General features: G+C 24.9%; 1 protein-coding gene across 1 annotated transcript; it reads left to right on the top strand.

The window, feature by feature from the left end:
• Positions 1 to 9,081: 9,081 nt before the first annotated feature.
• Positions 9,082 to 9,734, top strand: LOC150029455 (uncharacterized). The gene has a single exon (XM_090297080.1). The coding sequence runs from the start codon at positions 9,128 to 9,130 to the stop codon at positions 9,461 to 9,463; it is 336 nt and encodes a 111-aa protein (XP_090153206.1). The 5' UTR covers positions 9,082 to 9,127; the 3' UTR covers positions 9,464 to 9,734.
• Positions 9,735 to 10,248: the final 514 nt, after the last annotated feature.

Below are 10,248 nucleotides of genomic sequence, written 5' to 3'. Positions count from 1 at the left end.
AAACTTTTATCTGAAATATTTTGGATTTTAATTTTCGAAACATATTTTTGAATTCTGAATTTTTTATCCAGTTTAGTTGTGTTCAGAATTTTTTTTCCAGCATGTATTTTTTTATTTCTCAATTATAATTATTATTTTGGATTTTTTAATTTGGAATAAGGGTAGTTTTGGAAATTTAAAAAATTGATATGGTGGTGGAGGTTAAAATTGATATGGTGCAGGAGGGTAGTTTTGGAAATTTATAAAATTGATATGGTGCAGGAGGGTAGTTTTGGAAATTTATAAAATTGATATGGTGGAGGTTAAACCTGATATGGTGCAGGAAGAATTTGCCTTGTCAAATTCACCCTTGATCTCGTCCAGGCCCAATCCCAAGCCCAGATGGGTAGATAGCTTCAGAAACAAACAAAAAACTGATGGAGGTTCAATTAACAAAAGTAACATAGCTTAAAATATAAAATATTTTAAATTACAATGTTTTTAAAAAATAATAAATATGGTTATTACCAATAAATTAATGAACTAATTAATAACATAAAAACGTATTTTTTTTATAGAAACTATTTACTACAATAGATAAATTATTTAAATTAAATTGTATGAATATTGCAACACGTGATTATATAAAAAATAAGTTATGAACTCAACTTGTATAGTGCGTTTTCTTACTGGGTCTTATAATGTCATTTATATATTTCAATTCATTTAACATGACATTGCGAAATATACTGAACAGAATACAAAGGTAACAAATAAAGTTCAGTAATACAAAATATTATTGAATTTTTAATTTATAAGGAAATTTATTTCTTGATAATATGAAGTTGCAAAAATATTTCTTCCCATATTTTTACTTTAAAAAATATAATATTTTCAGGAAACAATGTTTTCCAAAATATATTATTATTATTTGAAGGTACAACTCGTTTCCCAAGGAGTTAAATATTAAAATTAAGTTATATAATAAATTTCAAATAATTTGAAATTACATAAAACTTATATTTATATATAAAAAAAAATCACTAAATAACAATTAATTTTACAAAAAAAATTATTAATTACGACTAAATTAGATACTATTTTATAAATTAACAAACTATTGGTATTTAAAATTATTTTTATTATTAATAAAAATTTATAAACTAATTTTTAAATTGGTATCTAATATTAGTTATCAACGTTCTAGTTATTAATTATTTTAGATTATAAATTAATCTCTATATTAATTAGTTTAAAATATAAAATAATTAGTAACTAAAATCTTGTCACCACTAAACTAATGTTAAATATCAATTTAGAAATTAATTTTTAATTTTTTATTAATAATAAAAATTATTTTAGATATAATACCTTTTTAGTTTATAAAATAAATATATAACTTAGTCAATATAGTAATTAATTATTATTTTTTTCTAAAACTAGTTACTATTTAATAATTTCTTTAATAGTGTTCACGTGTATATATTATTAATTTTATTTTTTGTATTTATTTTCATATTCTTTTAAACATTAATTAATTTTCTAGTTCTATTATTTCATTCTTTTTTTAAAATTATTTTTTATATTTTAAAAAATGTTTTACTTGTATTTTTGTATTGTAGTAGTTTATTTATTGATAGTAAAAACTTAAATAAAAAGTATGAATTTGATTTTAGAAAATCAAAGAAAGAAAAAGAGAAGGTAAGTAATTTATTTCAACGTGAGGTCTTGATATACACTATCACTTATATAAAAGATCTATAAAAAAGAACTTCAATTGATGAAAAGGTAATTGAACAATTAGTCATAGATAGATAATATCAAAACACTAACAATTCTAATTTCACTCGAGAACAAATATATACAAAGAAATAAGTGAAGATAACTTAAGATCACGGTGAGAATGTTAAGTAGAACTTCAGGACAACTAAAAATATGCATGAAAATATTGATATTTAATCATAAAAGTTTTCTTATGAATCATTCTCACCAGTGCTCTCAAATCTTAGGTAGTAGCGGTTTTATTTTGGTGTTGTTTCACATTCATTTCATATGAGGTTTGGTTTGAAGGTATGTAGAGCTGGAAGAATATATATTGATCAGGTGCTCAGCACGTTAACTTTAGTCATTTTATGTATAAGGATTGAGACATTCTTAAAATATTTGTATAAGGATTAAGATACCCTGAAATGTATGTATAAGGGTTAAGATACCCTGAAATGTCTGTATAAGGATTGAGACACTCCTAATTTTATTTTATTTATTTATTACTCATAAAAAAAAATTGTCTAACCTACCATGAGTCCAAAAGGTATAATATTAAAACACATTTTGTTATTGTAAAATGATTTGACACCACAAAGATGAAATAGTGGTCTTTGGTGTCCACTCTCTCTCTATTGGGTGGTAAACAAAGTTCCCCAGCTTGAGGAAGAAACCCCAAGTCTCCATGAACGTTTCATGTGTCCTTTAATGGAGAGAGAAAAAAGCACCTTCAAAGTAAACTCAAATCATCATATTCATTTGACTATGTATGATAATTTTGGTTTCTCGTAGAAAATCATCATACGTTCATTCTCAACCCCACAGGATCCTAGTGCCTTCTTCCTTTTGCTACCATTTGGTTTTGGTTTTAGGCTTTTGTGCGCAATTTGGTAAAGATTGCTTACACTTTTATAACACATTTTCACACTAGGGGTTTGGGGAAAGCATATTCTAGGTTATGTAATGTCATGTCTCTTTATTTAAGATAATTCAAAATGTATTAACAGTTTGGTAAATTTTTTATACTCATCTTATCATGATTTTATAATGTAAGGTAAGACTTTATTTTTACAATAATTATTTTGAAAAATACACCTAATTGTAAGAGAGGATATTATCATGTATGATCTCAAATTCTTTTTTGAATTTTATTATGTTATTTAATTTTTAATATCTTTTTACAATTTTTATTATAAAGATTAAATATGTTTTTTTTCATGAGTTATTTGAAATTGATTTTCGTTCTTAGTTTATTATTTAGACTTCTTTTGTATTTGTAATAAAAAATTATTAGAATGCATTATTATTATGATTTTTTTAAGTGACCAACAGATTTTTAGTGAATTAAAATGTTAAAATATATTTTTGACTCATAATTGATTGAATGTTATAATACAGCTCATTCTAAAAACTCGATTGTTAAGTAAAAAAAACTGATAATAATTAATTTTAATAGTTTAAGTTTGACAAAAACAATAATTAATTTTGAGTTATAATATAATAAGAAAAATATATTTAACTCTTGTTATAATGAATTGCTAATAGAAATATATATTTTCAAAACAAATAAATTTACTTTTGTAATTCTGGATTTTAAATTTTGTGAAATCAACGTTTTCTAATCAACGGGGCTTATAAAATCCAATGTCTATGATCCTTTTAACAAAACCCTTTATTCACGAGTAAAACATCTATATAATTAAGAGAAATAAGTATTTATAAAATCGAACATTCTAAAATTTGAAATAGTGAAAATGAATAGAAACCAGAATGAGGAATTTAAAAGGAATTAAATAACTTCCTCTACATAAGCTCTCAAGCCTCAGAAGAAGATGCTTTGGTCAAATTGGTTCCCCACAAATCTTTACTTAGATTCTCCTCATAATGCGTATTTAACAGTCAATTAGAGAAGTGTGTTTATGTCATCATAATTAATTAAAAACCATGATATATATTAATAATTTATGATTCCAAATCCCACTAGCACAAACAAATGCATATTAATAATAGTTAAATTAAGTAAACGTACATCGTCAAATTCTAAAAGAATATAAGATGTGTGCATATACTCTAAAGAGAAAGGAAGATGCTAATGAAACACTTTTTAAGTCTTTTTATATATATTTATTAAGCAAAGTTTGTTAAATATTACACCCTTCTTTCGCATTATTAGTTATTTTACTATCCATATATCTGAGGCTAATAGTTATCTTGAAAACATTCCTAATATAATTCCTAATGAATTGATAGTTTATAATATATATTATTATTTAACCGAATTTTTAACGGACACTAAAAAAAATTAAATAATAACTAAATTTAGAGAAAATAATAATTATTTACTATATTAACTAAATTAGGTACAAATTTAGAGACTAAAAAATTATTCATATCTAAAATGGTTTTTATTATTAATAAAAATTTATAAAATAGTTTATAAATTTGTATCTAAATTAACTACCTAAGTTTAACGACTAATATTTTGAGATTTTAAATTGGTCTGTAAAAGACTATTAGAGACTAATTTAGAACATAAAGTAGTAAGTAGCTAATGGTTATTGTACCTCTATACACAAAGAGGGCCTAGACAGTGAGTTGGACGTATAATTGTTGATATGTCGGTGATCCTCTGATTCCTTCATTCGAGTCTACTTCTTCAAATGCTGATGCTCAGTCGGAGGAGACCTGAAATAGGTACTCTGACGATCAAGTAAGTACTTTGTGCATAGGGAGGTATATTGGTATATAGGTACGTTGGAATATTTGAAAAATATTTGTATAGTCTTCCAGTTGATGATTTGTCAGGGATATTTCCCGTATATTTTGGGACATGAATGTGATTCATTAAGTGTTGTTGCAATTGTCGTTATTGTCATTAATTACATGTCTTGAAATGTTTTTTGACTCGGGTGGTCGGTCATCGAAACCGAGACAAACTTGTCAGGTACCGACCGGTAATAATAAAATCAAATTTTATTTAATATTTTTTTATAGTGGTACGTGAAATTATTTGACGTGGAAAAAAGCAATTAAGTAAAAGTGGAGCTCATTGTTGTGTTTCAAACATGTGAAATCCACCAATGTGGATGAAAAGATTGGCACAGGAATTCCCACGTTGGTTCTAACTCTTTGTGGGAAATTTCCTTTTTAAAACTGTGATTCTTCTTCTCTTTAAATATCTTGTAACAAGACAAACGAACTGAAATCACAAATCAACATTAAACGTACGTGAACGCATGTTCCAACAATGAGAAGACTAGGAACACGATTCATGGTGATTTCACTAGAAAATTTCTGGTTTTGCATTGGTTGCTTGTTGTAGATGCTGTGTTTTTTTCTTGAGATGGGATTTGGTAGTGGAGTGAGTGGGAGAAGAGAAACGTGTTCCATATTAGGTTCCATAATTGAGAGAGTTGTGAGATTAGCATGTAGGAAAATGGAAATGGGGGTTGAACTAATAAAAAAACTTGTTGAATTCAAAGTGTGTAGGACACTAACACTTCTCGATTTCTACACTTCTTCTTCACTTGGGTGGCAATAACACGTGAAGTGTGATGAATGACATAGTTGCTTCCAATCACAACTTGATTCTCTCTTTTCAGTGTTCCCAATCTTGCTATGGCTGCCAACAATTTGGAATGTCAAGTTGGATTCTCACCAGAAACGTCTCATCACAACATACCATAGTGGGGTGTGTCTAGTAATGCCCACACTATTCATGCTCAATCAACTTTTCCTATTCTTTCTTAATGTAACAATTAATATATATATTACAATTTTCACATTATACTTTCTTGTTTTGTTTTACATACCTAAATTCATTTTCAAATTTTACACACTTCATTTTTCCAAGTAGATGATAAAAATTAGAATATGCAGCGATTTTGTGCTTATAATTTTCATATTTTATCTTTGTTTTTTTTAAAGCTTTCATGATAGATATTACTATGCAACTTAACATCTTAGTTATGTGCAGATCTTTGTTGATGTAAGAATTAATATTTGATTGAATTCTATTAATGGACTTTTTAATCTACATTTTAGATTTTTAATTGTAAGGTATTCTTTTTTTAAAACACATTAGTATAATCAAATTATTAATATAATTAAATTTTTAAGAGATAATTGTTTTCTGATTAATCATGACAAAAGAAATATATATATATATATATATATATAAATAAGATAAAAGTTTATGAAAATATAATCAATCAAAATTGTCATTAAGTGTTTTAAATTAGGGTTTTCAAAATATTAAAGAACAACTTATATATATTATCTTGAAGAAGTGTTTTTCATATTGATGAACGAACAAATTAATCAATTATTTTTAATAATAATCAATTATTATATTTTTTTTTATAAAGTTTTCGTGTTAGGCATCACTATGCAACTTAACATCTCAGCTAAGCTGACACCTCAAGTAACAACAATCATCTGCCATCACATGAAAAAATATTATTAAAAAAATAAAAAAAATAAAAAAACAAAAATATGGGGGACTAGACCAAAACCCATATGTTAACACAAACGATAAAACTTCTTTGAAAAGAAAGATTTTCAAGAAAACAATTTTCATACTTTTCAAATCAAGTGATCTTTATTGTGATTTATAAATCTTTGGAAGAATATTTATAAATATTTTTTTTTTGAAAGAAATATTGAAAGGTTCATCATGTTGATCAAGTTGATTTGTTATTTAATTTGTCACACCATATGTGATATCTTTTTGTATTTTTTTCTTGTACTTTGAATTTAAAATTTGTGCACCTGTGTTTGGTGTGAAGTAGGTAATTGTGTGTTTATATTATCTCACTATACCATTTTTTTACTTTTTTTTATATAAAAAGCTTTCATGTTAGACATCACTATGCTACTTGATATCTCAGTTAGGCTGGCACTTTAAGTAACAACAATCATTTGCCATCACATGAAAAAAATATTATCTCACTATACCGTTTTTTACTTTGAACAACATTGAACTAGGTCGCACATTACAAGTGTGGTTTAAGGATGACAAAATAACACATTTATAAAACCATTTGATTATTTATACCATATTTTTTAAGTGTTGTTTTAAGAATGTATGGACTAAACAATAAAAATGTGGTATAAAAGTGAGTATAGGTATATAAATGTGACCTAAAAAGTGAAAAAGTAACATTTTATTAAATGTAACTTATGAATCACTATAAATCACACACTTTTTGAGTCATGAATGTTTAAACCACATTTTTGTGACAATGATCTTTATAAAAATAAACCAAATTAAAAAAATATGACCTAAAATAATAAAAATGGACATTTAATTGATGATATTTTAAACAATATTTAATTACAAATTTTCTTTAATATAAGCAATAATTATTAAGACATGGTTATTTTGGTCCATATTTATGAAATTGTTGATAATTTAAAGCATATTTAATTAATATAATGATAAAATTAAAATAATAAAAAGTAAATAAAAAATGATGCTTTTGGAATTTAAATATACGATATATTTTTATGTTATTTCTCATTTTTTTTTACATGTTCTCGTATCTAAATCACAAGCTTTTATTGATTTACAAATCGAAATTCTAATCAAAATTTATTCTAAAGTCAAAATTCAAAATTCAAATTTTTTATTTTTATTTTTATTATTATTAATAATAATAAAAATAACAATCATAATCATAACAATAACTATAATAATAATAACAATAATAATAATAATTATAATAATAATAAATATGACTGATATAGTATATTAGTTGTATATTTTTTATTTACTTTTATCATAATCTAGTTAAATAAGTGTTTATTGGATATTTCAAAATTGTAGTAAAAAAACACAAAGTCAAATTGTTTGGAATGATTGAATGTAATTCGGAAAAAAATCAAGCCAATATCTTATGTGCTATTGAGTTTTCACTACAATTTAAATTATTTAAATGATTGAGAAATAATATAATTTAACATGTTGTTTTTAGAAAATATTATATTATAAATGTTTAGATGGTACTTTAATTACCTTAAATATACTTGTATTAACTATAATATAAAATAAGGTACTTTTAATATTTTTCTTATTAAAAATATTCATTTTTTTTTATCTCTTAATGTATGACTGTTATTGGTTTATATGTAAAAATGGAAAAGAAATTATGATATTATCTTAAGTGATCTTTGAAAATACTTTAACTTTTTAGTTTCTAAAATAAATATTTTTTCCACCTTAAAATAAGTGGTACAGATAAAAGAAAGTTGTAATTTAAATTGAGAAAGATAAAAAATAGAGTATTACATAAAATAGAATCAAAATAAAATTACTTGTTTTTATTGTAAATAAAATTCTAAGATTAAAAATATATTTAATTTAAACTTCATTGTAAAAGCTAGATCATAAAATCAAACTCCACTTAATTGCACAACACACTTAAAATATTAGACCACGTCATGCAAAAGAAATATTCAAGAATAGGAAGAGTTGTACTGGAAGATACTCTAATAAAAGCACCAAAAGAAAAGTACCTAAAGACTTTTGTAGTCAGTTAAAGTATATTTTCCTCACACTCCTAATTATTATGTAGTAGGCTTAAATTATATTTCTTTATTCATTTGAAGGTTTTAAAAAAATTATTAAATAAAACTAATTTTAATGATAAAAAATAATTAATTATTATATTAATCAAATTAAATATTATTTTATAGACTAAAAAGTATTAATATTTAAAAATAGTTTATATATTATTAATAAAAATTTATAAATCAATATTAAATTAACTACAAAATTCTCAGTTACCAATAACTTTATACTCTTTATAGATAGTAAGTAAACTTAATAGTTAATTAAATATTAATTTATAAATTTTTATTAATAATAAATATTAATAATTTTTTAATATATAATTTATTTAATATATTAATTAATTATTTTTATTTTTAAAATTAGTTTCTATTTAATATTTTTATTTAGTAATTTTCTAATGGTATTAGTATTTGAAAATTTCATGAACATGAAATTAATATTCAAAATTTCCACTTCAAACAAATTTCAAAATTTAATAAATGAACATATGTTAGCAAAAAAAGTGGGGTACCTGTGGTCCCAGAGTTAGAAGATTCGCCATTGAAAAAGAGAAAGAGAATCTTTAGGAAGCATAATAATGATAATGATGTACAAGTTTTCATTCACCATTATAATATTCTCACTATATATTTTCCTAAGTTTACATTAAAAATTATATCACTAATTAATATTATAACTATATATATTTTGTCCTAAGTTTACATTAAAAGTTAAACCCCGTGGCCTATAAATAGCTACCTCCACACACAACATTCTGCAACCAATTCGAATCTATAACTCTACAACACAATCTCTCTCATCACTTTTCACATGACCAATTTGAAACTCGTGTTCACCATCACTTCTGTTCTTCTGTGCTTGCTTTTTCTCAATGGAATTGTTTCAGCTAAGGCAAGGGCACTGAAAGAGGAGCATGTGATGAGAACCTACGAAATGGGTGCAGTGGAAGACAACATTAATCTCCTCTGGCGGCGCAGCATAATGGAAAACGCCGCAAAAACAACAACAACGTTAGATTCTCCGAATAATGAGGACAAATGGATCAATGATTTCCGACCAACGGATCCTGGTCACAGCCCTGGTGCTGGACATTCTTCCCCTACACCAAAGGAAGCAGCTACTAATAATGGTGCCCCAAAGCCCTAGACATATACACCATTATTCTCTTGCAGATATATAAAATGGATATATCTATATATATACATATAGATATAGTTATATGCTTCATGCATTAATGTTAATTAATATCAATGTGGCTGATTAATTAGTCATGTCACAGAACATGTAGTTTAAATGTGCTTTGTGTGTGTATTTTGTAGATTATGGTGTTGCTGCTACATATATAGTTCTGACTTTGATTTGTCAGAGGAATATTTATGTAAAGATTTGTGATGAAAAATAATTAGTGTTGGTTTAATATTCTGTTCCCACTTCTTGGTGCAGTTCCTGGCACAAGAGTTGAACTTTTACAAAGATGCTTATTTAAAAGTACTTGAATATACATGTGGGTAATAGTTTCAACACATGAAGTATCGTAAAGTGAAAAAGTTCAGATCAAAATAAATTGTTTATTAACAAGACAGGAGCAGTGAAATATCTCTGTTGGTAGATATTTATAATTTCAAATTATTTATATACATTTAATTGTATATAAACGGTATTATTTTTAGTTTTTTTAGTATGAATATTGCATTTCAATTAAACATAAAATAATAATAAATAAAAGACACAAAAACAAATATAATGTCACTGTTAGGATTATAGGAAGAAAAAAGAGGTGCATGGTCTCCAACACAAAAATGAATCGCAAAGTACTAAATATGATTTTTTTTATTAAAAGTAAAATTGTCTTTTCATCACCCCATGGAGGTGCAGGAGGAAACCATAGGGTGCAGGAAGAATTTTCCATCAATTAACTAGAGAAAGCCCAA

This window comes from Phaseolus vulgaris, chromosome 1 (genome assembly GCF_051622355.1).
Source record: "Phaseolus vulgaris cultivar YP4 chromosome 1, ASM5162235v1, whole genome shotgun sequence".
In the NCBI taxonomy this organism is placed as follows: Eukaryota; Viridiplantae; Streptophyta; class Magnoliopsida; order Fabales; family Fabaceae; genus Phaseolus; species Phaseolus vulgaris.
This window is presented reverse-complemented; position numbering and strand designations above follow the sequence as displayed.

Coding starts and splice junctions, on each gene's coding strand:
- LOC150029455 (XM_090297080.1), top strand. CDS start 9,128: ATGACCAATTTGAAACTCGTGTTCACCATCACTTCTGTTCTTCTGTGC.